General features: G+C 40.8%; 1 protein-coding gene across 4 annotated transcripts in view; it reads right to left on the reverse strand.

Moving 5' to 3' along the window:
- DCLK1 (doublecortin like kinase 1) overlaps nt 1–25,436 on the reverse strand; it is a 265,387-nt gene that overhangs the window by 47,771 nt on the left and 192,180 nt on the right. For 2 of the 4 annotated variants that reach the window (XM_075420395.1, XM_075420405.1), the window contains exons 6-7: nt 18,957–19,051; nt 1,266–1,350 (exon numbers count right to left, since the gene is read on the reverse strand). In XM_075420395.1, the coding sequence (XP_075276510.1) occupies nt 1,266–1,350; nt 18,957–19,051 (180 nt within the window). Of the gene's footprint in view, nt 1–1,265; nt 1,351–8,136; nt 12,960–18,956; nt 19,052–19,993; nt 20,291–25,436 lie in introns of those variants that run through there. The other 2 variants (XM_009938124.2, XM_075420423.1) reach the window with 2 other exon arrangements.

The following is a 25,436-nucleotide window of genomic DNA, read 5'->3' on the forward strand; positions in this document are numbered from 1 at the left end:
CATTCAGAGTCGGTATCTCACTTACTGTACAGTGAAACCATGCTGCTGACATTGTATATACTCAACAGGTTTCACACAGATACAATAATGAAAAATAAGACTTATAGGGGCTCAAACATACCATCATTCGAGTGTTGCACAGTTTGCCATTCCCATTGCAATATGCCCCCGGGACAAAACCAAAATTGTATTTCTTTAATTATGAAAAGGCCTCTGTGATCTGCACAAGCGCAGAACAGCCTCCAAAAAGGGCTGGCGCTCCTTGACACAGCATGATTAAACATATGTACCAAAGAAGTCCAACACTCAAGCACTTATTTTATTACATCCTGTAAACTGAGACATCCATAAAACTCCTCATGTGCTAAGTGCTAGTTCTCCCCCTCCCCCAATATTAAATATTTACTTTTTAAACAAATGTTCTCAATAATACTACCTCGCATGCAACCTGGGCACCAGATGTTTAGGTAAAATTGCATTACACAGTGTCTAAGCACAAGAAAAGTTTGTTGTTTCATGTGTTTTAGTGCTCATTCACGTACCACTATTTTTAAATGTATTTGAAATAGCGTGTTACAAATACCTAACATGCCTCTAAAAGCTGACTGTCAACTGCAGCTGATGCAAACTACTATATAAATATTGTAAAGTAAAAAAGATGCCTCTCAAAAATGTGACTTGAATTTACACTCTTTAAGACCGTGCTTTTAACTGCATCTTTATCTGTCCTTTGTTCCAGTTTAGCATGAAAAGTGAATGTTATGATACAAGGCGGCTGGGGTTTGCCTGAATTCACAGGCAGCACAAAGAGTTACTGTCAGACGGGAACATACACCTATATTTGTGTATGTGCGTGTGTGAACTGGCAGTATTTGAGCAGACGTTGTCCCTTAGCCGGCTTGCTCAAAGCCTTAGCACGGGGGGAGACTCATAATTTCTGAGTAAAGACCCAGGACTGCAGCATGTTCTTTAGTACCATGCCAGATGAGTCAGAAACGAATGAAATAATCCAGTCAGCACTGCGTCACCTGCAGAACTAATATCTTGAGTATCCTGCAACAAAACCACCGTTGAATAGGGATGTCCAGATCAAATCTGATCCGGAATGAACCTAACTGGTTTGCTAAGACTGATGAGCCTGCTCACGGAGAGTCATCCAGCCCGCAACTCTCCCACCTTCTCCGGCAGGAAGAATGACTCATGTCCTACACAACTGCTGTTCTCAGTGCATCGACTGCTTTCAAATGTCAGCTTTCAAATGTTACCTTCTGCAGGTCCATCATTTTCATCCATAGAGCTGCAAACTTTGGTGGATGCTAATGAGGTAGAGGAGCCACTGTGTTGGGAGCTCTGGAAATGGAGAGACACAAATGAAAACAGATGATTTTTAAGGAGCATGACTACTCGCAGTACGTTCCTGCTGGACACACGTCCCAGAGAGGCTTTGGCATTCCCTATGTCAAGTAGCAATTTAGTTTGGTGGAGGGGATATGCGGATGCTTGGGAAGAGTCCAGTTTTTCCACTGCAATTACACTTCTGGTACCCCTGCGTAGGTGGAGGTATCCCTGACCCGTCACGTGCAGCAATGTGCAGCAATGCTTTAATGTACAATCCATTAGTTTCTCCCTATTCCACACACATTTTGGCAGGGAAAACCGAGGAGTCGGATGCCCTCTGCAGGCAGGAGACTCTTTTCTCAGCGACACCGTTAACCCAGCAGGCACTGGAAGCAGGAACGTCTGTTTTGACTGGAGGTGGCTTTGTTATGGGCAGAATTCCTCACTTTTGCAAACCTCCCCGTGGTGAAATCCTCCCCCGTTGTGTTTTAGAAAGCAGAAATTATTACGGTAATGTATGAAGAAAATAAAATAACAGGGTGAATAACATTTGTTTTTTTGAAAAGCATTTGATTCAGTAGAGCTCACTTGAGGCACAAGTCTGTACCTTGGCATTAAGTACTTGTACAGCAAATGTCTACCTTTGCCTAACCAGTTAATGGGTGAGGAAGTTATCTTTGTAGTCTCTAGAAGGAGACTCATCGCCACCCAGCTCGGATGCCAAAAATCTAGCAGGCAGGATCTCACCAGGGAAGCCTTCCAAAGCACCTATCAGTGTCTATCAGTTACGTGTAGACTCCAGATACATACTTTAGACTGCTTCATCATGCATCTAGATGGATGAAACTACACAGACATATGAGACGGACTGGATTTCACCCAAAACTTTCATCCTGTGCTGCATAACAATTATACAAATAAATCTTCAGGATTCTCCCATCTTCAAAGGAAACCAGAGAAAGCTACAAATGTAAAAGTGGCCCTTTAAACAAACTTACAGCAAAACTGAGCATTTCCTCAGGTCCTCGTGTTGCAACATAAGTGAGAATTATTCAGAGGATTTCCAAAAAGAAAACTTTCTTGGGTTCACACAGTTTACACGCTGAAAGGTTACAAAGTGCTGCTGCATCTAATTACCTCCTTCAGTCTGTATATTACATAAAATTGCAGGCTGTACTGCGTGTAACTAACACTAGCAGTTCCCTCTCTGTGTTTGCAAGGTATCTAGATGCCCGCCATCAGGGTGCCAATCCACTTTACAAATTTAACACGGCTTCTTTGGAATGATTCCTCTCCTCTGCCACCACAGATCACGGCCGACAACTGGAGCAAGAATAACCAGCAATGCAGCAGCAGGGATTTTCGCAGAGTATGGAGCCAGGGAGAAGGCAGTCAGCAGAGTTAAAAGCTGGCCAGTACGCCGAGTTCATTTGAACAGACTAACTTTTAATTTCTCTCACAATAGATTAAGGTCATATGATTCAGACAAAGGCTGAACTTGGCCTGTTTTTCACCGAATAATCCTGAGAGCTTGCACAGCCCGTCTACCAAGAGATTCTTTGCCCTTTTTTTTTTCTCTTTTAATCAAGCCCAGCTTATTCTTTTCATCCATCCAAGCATTTCTTCTGAGCTTTGACCAGAATTAAAAACTGCCTTAATCAGGTTTTGGACTACTTTTGCTGCTTCTTGACAACCGAAGTGAGCACTGACTGATTTTATGGAGTTCGCTAAGATACTGCTGCCCTTGTTTCACGATTAGGGTGTGTTTATGTGTGTGCTGTTCCTGTGCTAAAGTCTGCGGGGCGTCTCAGTAAAAACTTACCTCTGGTTCACTTTTGAACAAATGAGCTGATGAGGATCAAGGTAACAGGAAAATGCTAGGAGTTCTCATGCCTGGAGAAGTCACTCTCCAAGCCTATTTTTATACACATGTAATGAGAGAATTGTTCCCTCTACACTCCTGCTTGTAAAATAAGCAGAAAAACATGTTTTCTCTACTCATTCTGCTGTGTCTGTTTGTTTTGCTAGACCAGGCATCCAATTTCTTACTTCTTTTCCCATTCCACAGTATTTTTTTGCCATTTAAATATGCTTAATATTTGTTACATATGTAATCATGAATGAAATTTTACAACATTTAAGGGGTACAACACGAAAAGGTGAGTGCTAGATTTTCTATAGCTTATCAAACAACCCCTTTATTCTTTTTTTTTTTTTGCCTTTTAAATAGTGAGATTCCACTTTTCAGCAGATGTTAGGCCAGGACTGCTGACTACGCACTGCTGCAGCCTTCTTTAGCAGTCTGACGGTCTCTTTACGGAGTCTTACACCCATTTTTCTCATTTGTGAGAATGGGAGACATGACAATCGAGACCTAACTCAGTGGCCACATCCTCTCAAAACGGGCACCTGGAGAGACTCAAGTTTCTACTTGGGAACCTAATTTTTCAAGGACCCTCAAGATGAGGTTTAGCCGAGAACTGTGACTGCTCAGTCCTTCCAGCATCAGACTCCTTCGAAGGCCCATTTCAGCAAAGCGCTGCAGCAAGTGCTTCACTTTAAATACAAACTTAAAGGCACACACACGACTGAAATTAAATTCACTCCTAAATATCTGTCTTGGGTATAGCTCCCTAAATCTGTATTTAGCCTAGGTTTGGTTAAACAAACTGAAAAAAAAGTGGCGCGTAGAAAATTTAAAGGAAATAAGACATCAACATGAGATCAATTTTTTAAGTGCCTGTCTTTCTTTTCTTATTGAGATTACATAAGTATGGGAAGGCTAAGATGATATTCATAACTGAAGAAGAACTGAAGTGATGCACTAGTAGCATACACTGCACCGCAGGTCCGCAAACACAGCACACAGCACACAGCCCCGTCAGCGCGGTCTGCGTGCGAAGCACCAGCGCGTGAGCAGAAGCACAGCTCACCAGTGGCAAGGAAGCAGCAGCTAAGAAGACATTTGCTAAAAATACGTACTGGGATTTTTAAAAAGTCTTTACATTTTTTTTTTTTTTTTAATATGAAGAAAACACATACTTTTCACTGCCTTTGCTGAACCTCTCCTATTAAAACAACAGATTAAAAAAGAAATCAGAACTGTATACTTGCACATATTCACCAGGTCTGCTCATGGTCCCCCTTTCACAATTAAGAGACATTACTAGGTAAACAAGACACAAATATTTTTGTCTTTATTCAGTCCTCTGGAACAACACGCAGGCATTTATTTATTTATCTTTACTTCAGCAAGAAGGACATTCCGTTTATTTAGACTTTAATTAGCTCGATGTTCTCACAAGCTGCAAGCCCTCCGGGTCCAGCAATCCTTGTGGGTCTCGGTGTTCCTTCCAGTTGGCTTGCCAATCCTGAGGCAGGCTGTCATGCACGCTGTTGCTCTCACAGCTGTGGACCCCACCAGGGACATTGCAGATGGGGGGGGGGGAACAAACTCTAAGCAAGAGGATAATCTCTTCAACACACAGTCGTTAATGCAATTAGCTGTATTAATTTTAAGAGATGCTGAGGTGCTTGAAATGTCATCACTTTTACACAGATTTAAAGGGGTCCAGTTGCACAGGTTGCCAGCACATGGCCATTTTTATGGCACACCTCCATAAAAGCAATGGCATAAAAAAATCAGGTCTTTGGTGTAAGGATTTCAGATCCTATTCAGGTGTATATAACAGATGGCCAGCACACCACACATCTCATTGATGTGAACGGAAACATTAGCGCTATAGAGTTTCATCCGTGTCTCACTGGGAGATTTATTTAGCAACTGTTTTGTAAATAGTTTGTATCTCAGTGGAAATTGTGCTAAATCCACAAAAAAAAAGGCAATAAAATAAATATTACTGCAATTTCTCTCTCCCCATACTCACCTTTGTCCTAAAATAATCTTAAAATCCCACTCCAAGTAAACAGAGGGAATTGTTCTTGAGGACTACTAGTACCAACAGTTATGAAAAGAAACTTAAAAAATTATGACTAAGTTTGTTAACGTAATTCAGATTCCTGAATCTTAAACTCCAAGCACTGCATTATATTTTCCAAACCTCTCAAAACCTTTATTAGTGCATATGGAGTCTACAAAGTCTCTCAACAATAGATCCCTTTGTATTTTCCTAGCACGAAGGAAGCATCTGGAAGAAATGTGAGTAACAGATATGCACACAGGTGTAACGCTAAGTTTGGATCTCATGCAAAGTTCTGCTTTTTTAAAAATGGGTTTAATGAAGCGAAGATTAAAATTAGCAGACAAAGTGTAAATTCAGCAAGGAGGCTCAGGATACAGGAATTACTAACGTCTTTACATGATGCCTCCTAAGATTTTCTCTATTCTGAAGAATTCCACGTAATTTGAAAAAACATAGAGAAAAAGCTATGTGTGTCAATAATATGTTTACGACAAAGCTCCACTCAGCAAGGATAAATAGGATTAAAACCCAAATGAAACAGTTTAGCACCCATGCTCATCTCTTTTGGAGCCCATACTAATGTTCAGTCTGATTATAAATAACCTTTGCAAGGTAGTTGTCATGAATCCCTGACATAGCCAATTCCTTAGCCTAAAGACCAACGCGGTTAATGGTAAAATAACGACAACAGTCAAGTGCACGTATCGGCTTTGAAGGCCTTTGAAAGGTTCCACAAATTCCTGCAAGACGTTACAGTGTTAAGCAAGAAATAAGTGAGTCAATACAACAAAAATGGTACATCTCCAGAGAACAAAAGGTAAGCAGAGGACAGCTGGTTTAAAATAGTAAAAAAAATGTACTTTCATGAACCTTTTAGATGACAAACTCAGCTTTTTATTATTGAATTTAGAGAGAAGCAAAGGGTTACACTGACACTCCCTCTCCCGACTCTGTCCAGAGAAAAATGTTTTTGATTTTCCTTTGCTTGATTGCTTACATTTTTTGGCCCAGCCAGCCGAGACAGGAAAAACAGTTTCATGTAAACAGTACAGAGCTAGCAAAAAATTACTTCACGGAGAAACACCAAATCCGCAATCTTCATGCCGAAAGAATGGAAGCCAATGGAATTCAATGTACAGAAAGAGAAATGATGCCATTGTTTTCTTTTTAACTTCGGACACTGCACTAAACTGACACATAAGATCCAAATTTATTTATGAACTGCTTCATCTGGAAAGGAACAATAAGAAACATATGCAAATCTGCTACTTATCCACATCTCTACATCCTGCCCTCTCTTGTTAGACACTTGACTTCAGAGAGGCCCTACATAGGGAAATCATATTTTGTTCATTTATGCAAGTCAGGATTTACACAGCATGGAGAAGTTCCAACAACACAAGCAGTAATCCGGCGTGCTTCATTCAGGAACTTGTGTTGGCTTTCTTCTTCAAGGGACAGAGGGACAAATGGGAGAGTTTGCAAGGAAACGGAGCTGACAGACTGCAGTTAAATTTCCAAGCTGAAGCACTTTGTTTTATTAGGATCCTCTTCTTAAGCCACAACATCGACTGCTTACACACTCATTTGGTTTGTGTAACAAGGCAATTCTGAGAGACCAGCAGAGTTTCCTATATGGTATTTAACAGTACACTTAAATGTAACCTCCGCTAGCTCCTAACAGCTGCTTCCAAAGCTGAGTCATAATTCAGACTGTAGGCTCACTCAACCTTTGGCATGCTCCAGAAAAGACTGACGATCTAAAAAAATGTATGTATCAGATTCACAGTATCGGAAGTTGACCTGTCATTACTATATCCATACTGCAGTTAACACAAAGAGTTACATGTGAAGCAGTGCAATGTGAAGGTTTCCTTTTTCCTTTTCTAAAGTTCTACACAGGTAAAATTTTCCACTCGACTACAGAATAAATATTGAAAGGCCATCGAAGGAGGTTCTCATTTTTTCCATCTAATTAAGGGCACAGCACAATAGGTGCTTTTATTTTTAATCTGAGTTGTATTTTAAAAGCTTTTCTGGTATTCTTAACTGTTACTTCGTAGAGACAGAACCGTATTTTCTATCTTCCTTTCCTCATTTCTATAGTGCTGATTCCTTTCTATGTCTGCACACCTTTTTCAGGCAGACCTATTTACTAGCAACCAAGAGGGTTCCAAAACTGGAACTTTTATCAGTCGCACAGGTCCTTCTAGGAGAGTGTCTGAATATCAGCTGAAGCATCAGTTTGGCAGGTGACATGTCAGAAATTATAGTGTCTCTCTTCCCCTGCTCCCACCAGACAAAAAATAGAAGTAGGCTATAGATATCTATTTTTAAAGAGTGGAAAGACAGATCAAAAAAACAAGGTACTTCTTTCAAAACACTGTGGGTATGGTTCAGTCCTCTTAGCTTTTCACAGGCTTATTTTCCTGATACTTGTCTTAAGAGGAGTGCTGCTGTAGTTGGGCTGTCAGCACTGAGCTGCTCCCTTGCTTCAGTCCACCAATTTCCCACTTCATACTTCAAAGCTATCCCGTTGCGTGCACACAAACTTACCCAGAAGGAACTCAAGGCAGGTGTATCTACTGTCTCCAAAAGACCTGTTAGAAACCAAATTCTTCCTTGAAGGATCTTTCGCGTCTACACATCAGAGCCCAGAGTTTATTATTTACAAAGGCACTGAATGCATCTATTATGTAAAGGAACCCTTTAGGATGCATGAATCCCATACACTTGTGCTATGTGAACCGTTAAATGGACAGTGCTGATCCAAAATGAACAAGTAATTCCAACTGTACGCATTTTTTAAAGCCTGTTAATCACATTCCCAAAATAAACTCACTGAACAGTGTGTATTTTTCAAATATATTTATTACATCGCTTACAATCTACAGTAATGTTAAATCTAGCGAAACAACAAATCGCAACCAGGATGACATGGTCAAATATGAAACACAAGTACAACACAGTATGATGAAACAATGGCACAATAATGAAGGTGATTTTCTTCAGCTGATTATATGAAACAAACATTCACCAGCATTTAATTTTCCAAGTTTTACATCTTTTTGTTGATAAGTCAACAGCTTTCTTTTTGGTTTCCTGCATCACATTAATACAAAAATGGTATTTTTTAAAAAGCAAATATCCAAGCACTTTTCTTTAAAAAAAATAATTGTATGCATAACTTTGTAAAATCTTCAACTTATGTTGTAAATGCGCCAATATTTACAATATCATAGTGCAACTAACAGAATGAAGAGGCCTTAGCACAAACATCGTTAGCTCCTCTTTCACTAGAGTCCAAATTCCAAAACACTGTATTGCAGGACAAACCACAAACTAATTACCTCGTGTAACAGCAGACAACAAGTACACGCTGAACACAGTAGAGCTTTTTTCATACTTCACTGCTGAGGGTTAATTCAAGCAAATTTTAATATAATCAACATGCGCAAACACAGACACAAGAATGTATACGACTACGTACGTGTGCACTGCGTGTGCTTTTAACCCTTCGCTAAGGCGTGCGTACACAACACATGTACCTACCTACCCATCGCCTTCCGCGGGGAGTCAGGGCGCTCCGCCAGGCTGAAAGACCTTGTGCGAGGGGGAAAGGGGCAAAGCGAGCCGGCCGCGAGCCGCCAGGACAGCCAGCGCCGCTCCGAATCGCCTCTGCTCGGCCCGGTGAGCCCTGCTTTCCGGCCAGGGGGCTTTCCCGGCGGGCGGCAGACCCGTCGCCAAAGGGTGCGACAGCCCCTTGCTGGCTTTGCTCTGCGCGTAAAGCTACCGCTGGCCGCGTGACAGGGCATTTTTCTATTGATCACTCTGAGTTACAAGTTCTTGTCCCGTCACTAACAGATAAACCGAAAGTGAAGGTTAAATTAAGGACAATCTTGTATTCGGTTGTATACCGTTAACTGGATAAGAGGAAATCACAGACAACATTAACCTAAGTATTTATCAAGTGATGAGGTAAATTAGCACCATACAGATTTCTTGTTTGTTCATTTCTCTAATGTTTGTGCCAAAAAGGTAAACTCAGATTGATCAGAGGTTCTTTTCTGTTAATCCGTTTTAACATTCAGAGTTTGAGGACTTTTTTTGTAACATACTGCACTATATTAAGTTCACATCACAGTGTGAAGTATGAAACTGTAAAAGCGAACGCTATTACTTATTTCAATCCTCAACCCAGGTGTTCTTCAAGGCTGTTTAACATTATGTATCCTTTCTTGTAATATACATTTATAGTCACAACATTAATGCCCCAGAAGTTTCATTTTACAGCCATATATGCCCTCTGAAAATGACTTAAAGAGAAAAATAACTAAATGTAATGTGCTGCTGCTGAATTATTTTACAAATTGAAAAGTGGTTTTCATATTGGATAATGAATGCTAAAGATTTAACTGATTTCAGCAAAAGAACTAATATTGCATGACTTCATACACTGCAGAACAGTGCAGCTTAAGAGGAGACACAAGTCTGAACACGTCAACATAATACCATCTAAAATTTAGGATTAATGTTTTGTCTGTGTATCTGTATTTGTGCGTAAGGTCCTATCCTTCCCACCTTGAAGTCAATCCTGGTTTTGTCACTAACTTAAAACTGCGCAGAACTTAGCCCTTGTTTGTACGTGAGATCTCTTAAAATTGTACAGACTGCCTCGGGGGAGCTGCTCAGCAAGTGCAGGCTCGTGCACCTCCACTGACTTGGAGCTACAGCGAATCCCCCAGATGAATATCTTCCCGTTAATACGTTTTCCCCACATATTTGTTTAAAGCCACGAATGTGACATAACCGTACATGGGTTTCAATGCCATTAATCTATATGTGTGTGCGTGTGTGAATATAAACATACACAATCTGTGCTTCACATGTGAACTGTTTGTTGCATAAAAGAAGAAGAAAAGAGATTAAAAAAAACTCCAGAAAGTTGCATTAGGGAAATAATCACAAGTATTCATAAAGCTTGAAGGGAAGCAGAGCATTCACAATCTATACAAGACTCTTTAGCTACATCATAATCACCTTAGAGTAGGCACAAGTAATGCAGCATACAGAGAACTATCAGAGGTTCAAACACTATAAAGTTGCTTAAGCTATTCCGTTATTTAATGAAGTTGATGAAATCTAGGGACAAACTAAACCCTGTGCTGTTGCAAGCGGAACTACAGCATCAAAAAACACAATTTTGGTTTCACCCATAAACTGAAACCTTCTGGTCTTGCTCAAAAGAAACATTTCATTTCTGCTCATGTATAATGGGAATTACATTCCATGCAAAAGGGATCTCAAAGACTATAAACATTGTACCTTTTCAATCTCTAAGGGACTTTCATTCCTTAAATGCAATATTAATGACACATATTGCCCCTGAATAGCCCCTTAATACAAGTCATATGTTGAAATGATTACATGTTATGGACTAGCATATTCTCCGAAACAGTTTTGATGGAGAACTCGCTATGATAACAATTACTGATCTAAGGCCCATTTTTCTTTTCCACAGCTAAGCAAAGCCGTGGGATTCAGGTTTGCTAGCAATCTGTGCTCCCTGTGCAGAACATTCTTAATAAACTGCCTTAAGCAGCACTAGCCTATATGGAAGAGGGGAGGAAAAATAAAATCCCTGGAATTTATTTTCTTTGCAGGGAAAAACAATTTTCAAAATGTCAGTAACTATTTTGTTCAGCCTGGTGGAGCTGTCTGAATTTTTGGAAACGGATCCCAATGCACCTTTACATGATATGCATTTCTTGGGATTAAGTAATACATTTTACAAAGACATTGCCTTGTAACAGGCAAACATGCAAGTAACTTCACAGCTGCGAGCTTTTTCAGTAGAACAGGACAGCCTTAGGATCAGGCTGGGGCCGGGGTGGGGGGACTGTTCCTATTGCTGGGAACAGTTTTAGATCTGAAGTCTGAAGCAGCAACAGCAAAAATGCATTTCAAAAGGGAATGACCCAACCGCTTCAGCAAACCTGCCAGATCAATGATACTCTCTCCAGGTGATACTGGAACCAAGTATTGAAAACAGAAAAGGTAAGTTTTGTATTCTGCTGCCCTTTTACTTCTTTTTGCAAATATCCTCCAGAAAGAAAACAATATTGACACAGGGAAGCCGTAACATCACATGCCAACATTTTCCAGCTGCTGAGTTTTATGATGGACAAATCAGTGTAAAGGAATTATTTCACTATGTTTACAAGCTGGCATGTGGCAGCTAAACATTTTCTGCTATTAAATAAATTTTCCTGATTTCAAAATAGATTAAATCACCACTAAGTACCTCAAAAATATAATCTCTATAGACTTTTGTTGAGGATCAGAATCACATTGATTTCTAATTCTTAAATCATTAGTATTTGCGATACTGAAAGGAAAGGCATAAGACAGGAAATGTGTGTGATCACTACACTATGGGCTTAAATACAACAGATAAATTTCAAAGCAATATGCAACACAGGACGGGAAATATTGCTATCATGTAAATTAAAGCAGTCGACTAATATTCTCACAATAAAGCAGCAGAAAACAAATAAGATTAGTAGATATTTGTTAAGCAACTGGTTATAATGCATGACCTACTTTAACACTAAAGGAGTTTTGCATATTCATGCTGCACAAAATGACCACCTCTAGAAATTACAGAAACAGAGAAATTAGGTCAATAGGAGGATGATTTACAGTACCACCATTTCCGTAGCCTTTCATTTTAAAATGTATAAAATGTCTTCTTGTGGCAAACAAAAAATGATGTTCCTGTCCTTAACATAAGTGAAAATAATGACTAGTTTCTCAGGCAAAACGTGTTTTTTCCAAAAGGTGTCATCATGTGTGTGTCAGATGACGCTGCCAGCCAGCAGGGCCCCATATTTCCTCGTTTAGAAATCTGTCCATATTTACTTGCAACACACAGATAATCAGGTTTAACAGCTCTTGCCAGGTAAAACATTCATGTTGCCTGTGAAATCCCTTAATTTTACAGTCATCAGTGAAAGGTAATGCAGTGAAAAGAACTTGAACGCTGCTTTGAAAGCATTTACTTTTTGTCCTGTCACCACATGGGATTTCTTCATTTTCTTTGCATTTAGATAAAAAACTCAACTTAGAGTGTTCCAAATGTGCATGTCGGGATCAGACAGCGTGGTGCAAGCAGTTTAATATGGCAGGTTTTCTCTTTTCTGCATTTTACCTACGCATTGCTAAAAGCAAAGCATTCATTAACTGTTCATACCAAAATGAATAAAGATACCTATGTTAAAAACAGAACATATAATCAGTACCTTAGACGATAAAAAGAATGCTATTCATAAATGTGCCCACTATGGATTTGTGCGTTATATTCACCTTATCCAGTCTTCGTTCCTTAAAGTGTGCACAATACTGTTTTGTATTTGATGGACATATTCGATGGCTCATTCAGTACAAATTCCTGCATTAAAATGCAGTGGTAAAGCCAAAAATACCCCCACACTCTAGAATTAATTTGGCCCCATGTTTTAATATCAAATATGCAAAACTCTTTTGTGCGAATCACTATTACTGTAAATTAGCAGCTATTCTCTTTAAAAATGTTAAATCTTCACCAAATCACAAACCATAAACATTGTTCCATTTTCTCTTTTACACTGAGTCTCCTACTGAATCCATATCATCCGAAGAGAGTGGGCGATACAGGTCCTGTAAGATGAAGTGCAGTATAGATTTGTTTATTGTGTTTAATTTGTTGCACTGCAACTGTCTTATACTCTTTCTGTTACTGTGGACCAGAAGACACCGTTTAACATAAAACACACATATTCTATACAATCAGATTTTTTGGCTTAATTTCACATAATTATTTTTTCATCAACAAATAGATGGTTAGCAAATAAAGCTGGAGTTTCAACGTACAACATATTCTAAGAGGCAATTGTTTTTTTCTTTGATTCTTTCCTATTAAACACTATTAAAACAATATTTGTCTGTTCTGGAGGGTCTCCTAATTGTTTGGCAACTTGGCAATCTGAATTTAATCTTACAGGGAATATATTTCCCTTTTTGCTGTTTCACAGACAGCAGTAGGAAAGTAAGTGCTTAACTCCTGTAAGGTAATCAAAACTTGCCACCCACTGGTGACACAGCATGGATCCAGCAACCTCTAAGCCCCAGAATGCTGACACTGAATACTGCCGTTACCTGTAGCGTACTGACAATGGTATCTCTTTTCCACAGTTTTTCTGTGTCTGCGTGCATGTGTAAAAAGGCAGCATGTAAAATCCCCTCGTCACCAGCTCTTTCTGACAGTAGCCAAGCAACCAGCTCATGACAGCAGGGAGAGAGCCGGAGCGTACGGATCCACTTCGGTTTTTCAACACCCACTCTGAGCATCCTCTGATGGATCAGATAATCCTCAAATGCCAGAGGTGTTAGGGGATGATACATTGCCCTACCCAGCCCACCCAGCACAACAATCCTCTCCAAGACAAACAACAGCACTGAATGCAATAGGAAGCTCGGTGAGGAGAAGCGGCAGGGGACAGAGCAGTCCCCTTTCAGGTGAATGAAGCACAGCGGATGGTGCAGGGAGGCACCGAGCAGGCAGGTGCCCGGCACACCTCACAGGCAAGCTCTGATACCTTTAAGCTGTTTCTGGAGATCCTTTAAGCGTAAAACATATATATGAAATAAAAAACTACTACAAGACAAAATACAAGAACACACAAGAGTGGGAAGGCTGACAGAGCCGGCTTTAGGGTTGACCTTGGTCTGGGGCTTTTTGGAGGTTTTTTAATCACAGGAAGATAACCGAGACAAAAAATAAACAAACCTAAAAGCTATACTATAAAACAAGGACTACCTAAAAGGAATGCTTTACAGATTTCAAATTTACAAGGATCTCAATAATCGATGCAGGTTTATGTTTTACTTGCAGGCATGATATAAAGGGGATTTAAGTCCCTTAAAGGAGTTTTTCGTTCCCTAGAATGTTTATTCTGCATGTACGCTGCCAATGGGCATGTGTACACAGAGCAGCAGACATGTCAGAGTGGCAGAGTGAAAATCAGATCTTAAATACATTTCTCTTCTGTTGTGAACAATGTAGACATAAGAGGAATTTTAAACAGACAAGACCATCTCATTCTGAATACTAATTAGTTAGTTAATTATTAAAATTTCTTTTGAGCGTCTACAGTTCGGGCATTTCTAATATATAGTACAGAACAAAAATCTTTTGATTTGCTAGGGAGGGTAACATCCCAAACTTTCGAATAATATCGTCCAGGTCACTGCTCACTCTTGCGAATATAAAAATTATGCAATCAGGACTTAGTAAGCAGATACTTGTGAGAACTGACTTTTAATAATTAGGGAATATTTTTGTGTTTATTTTAATAACTCTATGGTTGTTTTAAAGCAAATCATGCACAAGATTTCAGGATCATATTCTCTGCTTTTTCGTATACTATTAAATACTTTAAAAGTTTTAAAACTTTTTTAAAGCTCTCCTTTCTGCAAGAGTTTTCCTTGCCTATAACTAGCCGAAGAGCTGTATTTCTGAAAAATATGAGGAAAATCTATTTATTATTTTGCACTGTTTAACAAAAAGACAAAATTTGCTGAATGAACAAGACTGCTTGGCCACATACAACTCAAAAAAATCCTTATATACATAGAATTCATCCTCTTTGATTAGTCAAGAGGTACCTTAAATCTCATGTTTTATTATTCTATAGGTTCTAGTCTGTACAGAAGTAGAAAAAACATTTAAAATAATGGCAAGCAACAGAAAATCAGGTATAAAGCACAGAATGTGTCCACCTTCATTGAAATAATGATTCAGATTACAAGACAGTGGGAAAATAAGCTCATAAACTATTATAAAGGGTAGTTAAATAAAATGTGGAGGTTGCTCTTATGTATAGTTCTGATTGCCATGTCAGCTTTTCTGAGTCTGCGTCATTAACTATACTCTGTTGTGGCAGGAACTATATTCATGTGCAACACAATAACTCTCTGCTTCGACTGCTATAAACCTGAATTTCAGATGTTTTAATCTTCTGTGGAAATACACAATTAAGTACGTAACAATTTAAAAACAAGAATCCTAATTTCCTACTTAAGAATAAATATACAGGAAGAGATAAACTACAAGAAAATGTAACTATAGCACACAGCCTGCAAGTTAAAATACTCAGAAGCTGATAACTGGTTGATAGTTAGCTCAGATAGCTGATGAGTGTTTCCTAGTTTACTTTCAAGTCCTTGTATTATACCCATGAAATTAATCTTTCAAATCTTACTTTCCTCAAATAGAGAATTTTGCCCAAGATTATAAAAATATAACTTTCACTCATCTCTGAATTTCTGGAAACAACTCAGCCACATACATATGCAAGTGAGAAAGGATGAAACTTTATCTTTTTATGTGCTTGCTTTTGAGGGTACAAAATTTTATCTGTAGGGTTATAAGAGTGCTATTTTCATAAGCATGTTCCACAGCAGCATTTCTGGCTTTATTTACATCAGTGGAAAGCCTTCCATCAAAGGCCAGAGTTTATTTTTTATAAAAAGGTGAGTGATGAAACGTCAGTAAGTAAGATGATTGTTCCCTATTTTAAGTTGCCTAATGCACACCACAATTGGAAGGAATCTTTTCTTTGGAAAATTCTACCGTCTGTACTATTTTTACAGGTCTTTACCACTCACAGGGAGAAGTCACTCAGTTTGTGGAAGTACCTTGGTTTTGCACCTCTGAATTCAAAAGCGTGACTTCCTCCCTCCTGCACTTCCTAGGAAAACCACTGGCAGCCTGCCCAAAGCCCTTAGCATTTTGACGGACCAAGCCTGCAACTCCCTCACAGCACTCGGATGGGGATGCTGAAGAGCTGCTTGATTAGTTACGCCAAGGGGAATCAGGCTATGCTAGAGTCAACGCTCCCTACCGCCTTCCAGACCCAGCACACACCGCCGGCATCCCATGTACCTGACAGCACGAGAGCACAGGCACTCCTCTAACTCTCACCACACAGAGAGAGGGGCAGAGAAAAAAAGTTACGCAGCTGAGCTGGCATTGCCAGGAGCCAGCATCTTATTTCAGTGCCAAAGCAGTAGCTCCCTCAAACTCCACATAAAGAGAGAAACCCAGACCTAACAGAAACCCAGCCATCACCTTCAACCTCAGAACATGGCTCTAGCAGCCAACACCCTTCTTTTGAGCGTGGGGTGGGAATACCTCACCCCTCAACACTGGGGACAAGGGGGGTACTGAAATCTGTCTCCTCTCTTATAGGTCTATCACATTATACCAACATTTCAACAACCTCTTAGGCAATAAACCTTCTCCAGAAGCTGGCTTGTCAGCCCTGTAGCTGAAGCCACTGAAGACAAAGCAAATTGCTTTGCATTCAAATTTGGTTTATGACATAAACTAACCTGTCCTCTAAATAAAAATCAAATTGAAAAATACAAAAGATGGTATTGAAACAAAACAGAACACCTTTTGTACTGCTAACAAGAAAATTAAGATTAGTAAGCACTGTTTAGTTGCTGTTCGTAGAACTAATATAGTCATTGGAATACACATTGTGACCTTTAACGACACAATCCTATGTTTTTGCACCGAACTTTGAGCTCATTCACTTCACAAGTTAAACATGAAAGGAGCTGAAATAAATTCTCAGAGCAAGTGTAAAGTTTCCATCCCTCAACTCCTGAGCAGTCGATTTTGTAACCTAAATAACATTATTGCAATGCACTTTTACATGATTGCAATCTATTTTTACATGGATGTATACCATATTTTGTCAGTTAAACAAAAAAAGGTTGTCTAAAATAAAGCCATATAAGCATGAAAGGTCCCCTGTGAGGTCAAGGGGAGTGGATATGGTTATCTGAGAAGAGAATTTAACTCTTTAACAATGTCTGATCTCTCCTGCAGTTTACTTCAATATTTATTTTCTATACAGTTAGCTATGTGATTATGTTACCACTACAGAGCCCTTTGCATCCATAATGGTGCCACTTGGTGATCCTGTTACACTTCCACATAGGGAACCTGGATAAGCAGCATCCCATTCACTCTCCTCTTCACATTTGAAAGTCAGAAACCTTGCAGACAAGCACCCTTTGAGTCTAATGGTGCTGTCTGCACGGTTCCCACTCACCCATCCACAAACATAAACAGAAAAACATTTCTTCACTGTGGGGAAAGAAGCATCAGTGGTGGGGAAGGAAGTTTAGGAAAAGTTACCAAAGAAAAGAAACAGCCTTACAGTACCTGGAAATCCACTGTATTCTGATAGAATCCATCTAGACAGACACCCTTACATCACCAATGTATAATTCATTCGGAAGACTCTTTCTTCCCTCTTCAGTGACTTATTAATGCTTCATTAATAAGCTTTGAGAGTAAGAGCAAACAGGTTTGGAAGACATTGCATTCAAGAAGATTTTAGTACCAGCTCACCCAACTGAAATGGGCATCTTTACTCTCTGCGTGCCAGACGATGAAAACCACGACACTACCCTGAGGCTCCAAGCTGCCGCTCACTGGCTATCTCTGTATTGCAAGATCACAGTCGGCTTCTGCATCTATAAACAAGTCATGGCAGAAACCCATGGCTGTACCCCAGCCCGAGGTACGAATTGGGCATGCACAATTCCTCAGCTCCCTGGTATCCACCGCGCACAAAGAAGGGTACCACAGGCCAGGAGGGAGTTGTGCCATGCTACAGCTATTCCTGATCTGGAGATCTGGGGAATCAGGTCTGCACCAGCCCCTAAAGTCAAGCACTGCCAATTTTGCACATAATCCCCTTACTTTGAGAGACACAAGTTATGTCTTTACTTAAAAACTGAAAAGGCAGAAAAAGCATGTGTTCAAATTGTGTTTATAAACAAGCCTGAGATACAGAGTACTGCCTTAGGGAAGCTTTCATTGAGAACTGATCACAGTTTAGAAAATAGCAGAAGAGAAGAGACATAGACGTCTGTCCCATGGCTTTTGAACAGATACAATTAATTAAATCAGCATGTGGAGCCTTTTGGGTTGAACAAGTAATATTTTGTCAGAGGGTTACAGCAGTAACATAGGTACTACCTTAATTCTGGATGCTTAGGTACATTGTAGATTCCTCTATACATGGTAACCAGGGGGAACCTACAACTACTAACAACTCTGGTCCAGCAAAGTGACTGACAAGTCTCGTGCTGCCTTGGTACTGACAGTATCTTCCCTGCACAGGGCTATGATATCACAGCTAATCCAGAGCTGAATTCCACAGCGCATTCTTTCACCTTGCTTCAAAATCAAATTTGTAGGTTTTGCAAGTGACATAATGCCCATAGCAAATTAAGAACAAAAAAATGTCTTTGACAACGTGAACATTTCCTTCCAGTTGGGAAATGTTTGGAAAAAGAACCTAAAACAAAAAAAAAGTTTTGCAAGAAAGGAGAAAGATACCCCTGTTTTTCCCCTCAAAGATAAACCAATTCCCAGCGTACTTTGCATTTTGACAGACAGAGAACAGTTGTATTCCACTTCAGCATGTTGTACAAACCCAATAAGGACTGTAGCCAGGCTCTTCCACCCTACCACTCTACCCACAAGGAATCAGTGGGGAGAGGGCTATCGGATAATGGCTATGCAGGATTCTCCCCGGCCACGCTCAGAAATCAGTTTCCTTATTTCCTTACCCTCTGTTTCCGTAGGCTTCCTGGGCTGGTGGGAGATGGGCTTGGAGACTTCCCAGAGCGGGGAGTAGAAAGCTGGCTACCAGGGGTTCCATTCACTAAAAGGACAATAAATTGAAAAAAATAAATACAAGGCATTGTTAGAAGCAAAGAAATAGTTAAATCAACATATTTCTTTTCATTCTTTGTTGAACAGATTAATTTGATTTTGCTTAATGTTTTAAACATTAAATAAGATAATTCACAAAAGAACTCTTTGCTCAGTTTTGGCTCATAAAGCCAGTTTTTATACAGAGTGAAAGCAAATAATCAACAAACCTCAAAAGACTGTTTAGTCAATGGCAGAGAACATGATCACATTTTCTTAAACTGTATTGTTCCTGTGCTTGAAAGAGACGGAGAGCAAGGTGCTTTGTCAGCCTTAACAGACACTTGCTATATGTAAAGCTTTTCATTCCATTTAGTTATGGCTTGAAAATGCTACCTACCAAAAATAAACAGCAGCATTGCTTACAGGAACAAATCAGCTGCTTGCTGTTCCTCACTCATTCATTCGGAGACAATTTTGCAATACTGTCTGACCCAAACATCACCTCAGATTTAACCCAGGACTTTCTAGAGGCAAATAAATTGGACGTAACACCTCAAGCCTAACTTACAGCAAAGCATCACTTTCTCAAATAAGGAAGTTCCTTCAGATACGACGGTGCCTATTGTTTTAGAAGCATCTTTTGCCTGCATGTGACACTATCCATTAAATTAACAAAACAATACCAGCAGAGGACAGAGTTCTACTACAAAGTAATCACACGAGAGGCTAACAATAACATTCACACAGAAGCACTGATAGAAACACTACAAAGCGTGTATCACATATATATATACACATATGTGTGTGTAAATATTCTTAAACAAGCAACTGTTATATCACAGTCCACATTTGGCAGCACCTGCAAAAAACAGAATCGGCAATCAGATTCCCAGATTCTGTGACAGCAGAATATTTACACACTAGGATATCAACAAGGCATTTGACTTACCTTCTATGAGTTCTAACATGGACAAAATCTTACTGTTTAACCTGATGACAGCAAGCAGCAAAATTCCTGCTCTGTGCTAAGTCAAGCCGTAGCCAAACTGAGAAGCAATGGGATTAGTTAAGGATAGCTGGGGCTGCTCACAGAGTGAGCTGAACGCGATGCAGGATTCATAAGCAGAAGCCTTTTCTGCGTAAGGCTGACGTCTTCAGAGCAGCAGTGGGAGGTGCAGGTGCTGTCTTAGGGCTACATCAAAGGTGTCAATTAAGCATAATGCTGCTGCTTCACAACGCTGAGCCACCGCAACCCCCAGTCGCTTTCCATGGAGCCCTGAAAGCCTCAGCAATTTTATATGCTGTGCACTGAATCACAATGAGGTGCCTTTGGGGCCAATATACCAAATGACTCATCCAAAAATCAAAATGACAATAACTCTTGTAAAACCACGGCTGACTGGCAATCTAGCAAATGCTAATTCCTTTAGATAATACAGTAGGCACTTCTAATAGATTTTTCTTACTTTTTACACTATACATTGTTCTCACTGGCTAATACTGGGCCTGCACATTATAAGGAAGAAACATCTATACCTACCACATCACATACATCAATAAAACACATTATACTACATGATAAACAATGATCACTTAAAAGTGCTTAGGTGCCACAAGTGATCAAATCTCAGCATCACTTTGTGCAAGCCACTGTTTAAGCTAAAGGTGCAATATATTTGTACAACCACAGGAAAACCAAGATACACTAATTGGATTTAAATAGGCTGCTTTTCTAGAAAACCATTCCATTCATCTAGGCTTTGAATTCTCTTTATACAGAGCAGAATGGTTTGCACATGTCAGCACTGATTCAAGTGTTTTACTAAGTGTGTGGGGGAAAGCACATGACTATGGACACATTCACTGAAGTTCACACAATATTCAGCCCATAGGTCTGGCCAATAACGACTAAAATAAAATTTATTATGAATACTTCTGAAATCATTTAGGAAAAGGGCAAGATGAGGACATTAAAAATGAGCTTTATGGAATCTCAAACTTCTAAACTTTTAGAGGGCTTCTTATAAACAAACACGGTATTGTTTGGAAACTAATACTAAAATACTACTGTTGACATGGAGCTAGTCCTCAGGTTTGCTCAGTAACAAGACCAGTGCCCTGCCTTCTCTTTAAACCAAGCAGATATTCTTAGGTATTATCATTATGAGAAAATTTAAGATACACTTTAATAAAGCTTGTAGCTCTAGGCACCGGTTCCTGTTCCTTACAGACTGACTCCTTCATAACTTTCAACAATAGTTTTTCTTAGAATTACTATTGCAATTAATCTGTTCTGAAGACACACACTTGAGGCTACCAAGTGGAACAAGACAAATCACGCAACGGGTTATTTCACAGAATGACAGAATGTTAGGGCTTGGAAGGGACCTCTGTGGGTCATCTAGTCCAAACCCCCTGCCGAAGCAGGGTCACCTACAGCAGGCTGCACAGGACCTTGTCCAGGCGGGTCTTGAATATCTCCAGAGAAGGAGACTCCACAACCTCCCTGGGCAGCCTGTTCCAGTGCTCCGTCACCCTCAGAGGGAAGAAGTTCTTCCTCATGTTCAGGTGGAGCTTCCTGTGCTTCAGTTTGTGCCCGTTGCCCCTTGTCCTGTTGCTGGGCACCACTGAAAAGAGTCTGGCCCCATCCTCTTGACACCCACCCTTAAGATATTTATAGGCATTTAGCAGGTCCCCTGTCAGCGTTCTCTTCTTCAGGCTGAACAAGCCCAGCTCCCTCAGCCTCTCCTCGTAGGAGAGATGCTCCAGTCCCCTCATCATCCTCGTAGCCCTCCGCTGGGCTCTCTCCAGTAGCTCCTCATCTTTCTTGAGCTGGGGAGCCCAGAACTAGACAGAGTACTCCAGATCGGGCCTCACCAGGGCAGAGTAGAGGGGGAGAAGAACCTCCCTCGACCTGCTGGCCACACTCCTCTTAATGCACCCCAGTACACTACTGGGCTTCTTGACAACAAGGACACACTGCTGGCTCATGGTTAACGTGTCATCCCCCAAGTTGGTCGTTGGTATTTGACTCATGATGTATTTCCTACATGTAGTATGTTGATGAGTATCTATTTGAGATGAAAAAACAAAGTATTATAAACCCTAAAAATTACTCACTGGCCACCACCAGAGTATCCAGAGCATTTCAGCTAAGCTCCGATGCTCCCCCCAACAGCAGTTTATAAAAAGGAAAATTATGATAGTTGTGCTTGTGTTGGCCATCTGGAATACATGAAATCAAGGACACAATTAATGGATCAATGCCTTCAGCAGACTGAAATGGAGTTTGCTCACCTCCTTACCCATATCTAAAATACATAGGTGCTAAGTACACAAAACGCATACCAGGATTTTTGTGAGCCTATAACGACTCCCTGTGGAGAGTTGTTTAGGAAACTCTAGAGACGGCAATTAGCACTGGGGATGAGGTTCCTTTTACCAGTATTAAGGTACCTACTGTGTAGGCTTCTGCATCTGAAGCAGTTTTCTAGAGCTCATTTTAACCAAGTTGCTGTCGTAGCATGAGTTCTACACTCCCCAAGTAACCATCTGAAACAGACCTGATGAACAATGTACTAGGAGCATCCACTGCAGCGCAGACGTCTAAAGTTTGGCAAGATGAATCCAAATCCACACACCTAAAGGTTTAGGATATGCTGGAGATGAGGCAAAATCCTTAAAATTCTACCCACCTACCATTTTTAGTGGATTTTATTCTAAGCACAGAACTCCATTAAATAAACTCTGATGACGGAAGGCCATATAGAGTCTATATTGGAGTCAACCTAAACAGGGACTTGGGTGACGTGGGTACTACTACCAGCTCTCTATACACATCTGCACAACATCAGACAAGTCATGTCATCTCTACCATTTGTCTGCTTCGGCTCTCTGTGTGCATCATGTTGTCTGTATTCTGGGTGTTCTGCATACCTGGAGATACACATTACTATTACTACCGATACTATTAATACAATGCTTAAGACAGACTTTGCAACAGGGAAGAAATAATAACTCCTAGTAATTCCCCAGTCCCCTCCAGGGCCCTCCTTTTTTACCTCTTGTTTATGACTTGCTGGCCATTCCATCTCTGACTAGCTCCTCGACAGTCATTACACTGAATTTGATATTCGGTGCTGTATAGCAGGAAGAGACTGGACTGATTCTGACTCCCTTCTTAAAATCCATTTACATTTACGACACCTTTCTTACATATTTAGCTCATGATGCAACAAATATGTGAATAAAACCTGTAACATTTAATAATAATGCATTCCTGATAAGTACAGGAATATAGTCTAAACTGCCTTAAAACCCATTTCTAGGTGGAATGCATTCTGGTTGGAAACAGCATTCCTGTCCAGTATTTGCACTGCATTTCTCACTAACTGATAGAGCACACGTTCCTACAGGGAACCCTGATGTAGATAAAGACATACGAAATGGTAAATCAATTTTGTGATTAATCTTGTTATTGAGTGAGGCAAGAGGTTTCTTGTCACTTTTTATTCACAAAATGGCAGGGGTCAGAGACTTCAGCTTAACATACAGCGCCCTCCCATCGTCTCATGAAAAAGATTTATCCATTCAAAATTTCACAGGTGAAATATGTGTTGGAAAGCTAAAACAATAACAAAATCATTGTGGCTGCTCTGAGAAGAGGTATGCAACTGCTCAGCTGGGAACTCCTTTCCTTACTGTCCTCTCTTGCAGAGGATGCACAGCAGGGCAAGAACCTGTATTTGTATTTGTTTTTCCAGCACCTGGCACACACATGAAGGTAGAAAACCCCACAAAATAGAATGCTAAAGCTGGGTACCATCATCTACTGAGATAAATGGAAAATAGGTTTTCATAGGGAGATGTTTATAAACTAGTGAAAATGCTGTAAATAAAGTACTTTGACAGCTGTTATGGGTTTACGTGGTAAAGTTTTGGTAGCAAGCGGGCTATAGGGGTGGCTTCTGTGAGAAGCTGCGAGAAGCTTCCCCCATGTCTGATAAAGCCAGGGCCGGTCGGCTCCAAGACGGACCCGCCACTGGCAAAGGTCAAGCCCATCAGCGACGGTGGTAGCGCCTCTGGGATAACATGTTTAAGAAGGAGAAGTAAAAAAAAACTGTGGTGAGATGGCATTTGAGAGACAGGAGTGAGATGATGTGAGAGAAACAACTCTGCGACACCAAGGTCAGTGAAGAAGGAGGGGGGGGAGGAGGTGCTCGAGACGCTGGAGCAGAGAGTCTTCCCTTGCAGCTTGTGCTGAAGACCATGGTGAGGCAGGGTGTTCCTGTGCAGTCCATAGAGGGCCACGGTGGAGCAGATATCCACCTGTAGCCTGTGGAAGGGACCCCATGCTGGAGCAGGTGGGTGTCTGAAGGACGCTGTGACCCCATGGGGAGCCCACGCTGGAGCAGCCTCCTGCCAGGACCTGCGGACCCGTGGAGAGAGAAGCCCACGCCGGAGCAGGTTTGCTGGCAGGACTTGTGACCCCGTGGGGGACCCATGCTGGAGCAGCCTGTTCCTGCAGGACTGCACCCCATGGGAAGGACCCATGCTGGGGCAGTTCGTGAAGAGCAGCAGCCGGTGGGAAGGATGGGAGAAGTTTGTAGAGAACTGTCTTCCGTGAGAAGGACCTCACAGAGCAGGGGCAGAGTGTGAGGAGTCCTCCGCCTGAGGAGGAAGGAGCAGCAGAGACATGTGATGAACTGACCGTGGGCCCTATTCCCCATCCCCCTGTGCAGCTCAGGGGGAGGAGGAAGAGAAACGGGAGTGAAGTTGAGCCTGGGAAGAAGGGACGGGTGGAAGGAAGGTGTTTTAAGATCTAGTTTTATTTCTCATTATCCTACTCTGATTTGATTGCTGATAAATTAAATTTCCTTTTCTCCCCAAGTTCAGTCTGTTTTGTCCGTGACAGTAATTGGTGAGTGATCTCTCCCTCTCCTAATCTCCACCTTCGAGCCTTTCATTGTATTTCCTCTCCCCTGTCCAGCTGAGGAGGGAGGGTCATAGAGTGGTTTTGGTGGGCACCTGAAATTTATCCAGGCCAAATCAAAACAACAGCATTCCAATAAATATATTTTGATAGGGCATCTTTTTATTAAGCAATAAAAAGTGATAAAAGCTGAATTAAAGTATCAAGTGCCAGTCTGAGAAGCTGCCAATGCCACGGCACTGAATGAAAATCACACTCTCCTATAAAACTGCCTGTTGATGTGTTAGCACCTTGTACCCTGTAAAACACGTTGAGATTACTCTGTGTGTTTACAAAAGTGGTCTGCCAAACACAAAAGCGTGTGTGAAGAGGAACAAGAAGACTATGGGAAAGGAACAGTTCAGGCTTTTTCACAGCCAGAACTTATTCATGACTAGGACAGCCAAAACCAAAAAAATGA

The sequence above is a fragment of the Opisthocomus hoazin genome, chromosome 1, assembly GCF_030867145.1.
Source record: "Opisthocomus hoazin isolate bOpiHoa1 chromosome 1, bOpiHoa1.hap1, whole genome shotgun sequence".
Classification (NCBI taxonomy): Eukaryota; Metazoa; Chordata; class Aves; order Opisthocomiformes; family Opisthocomidae; genus Opisthocomus; species Opisthocomus hoazin.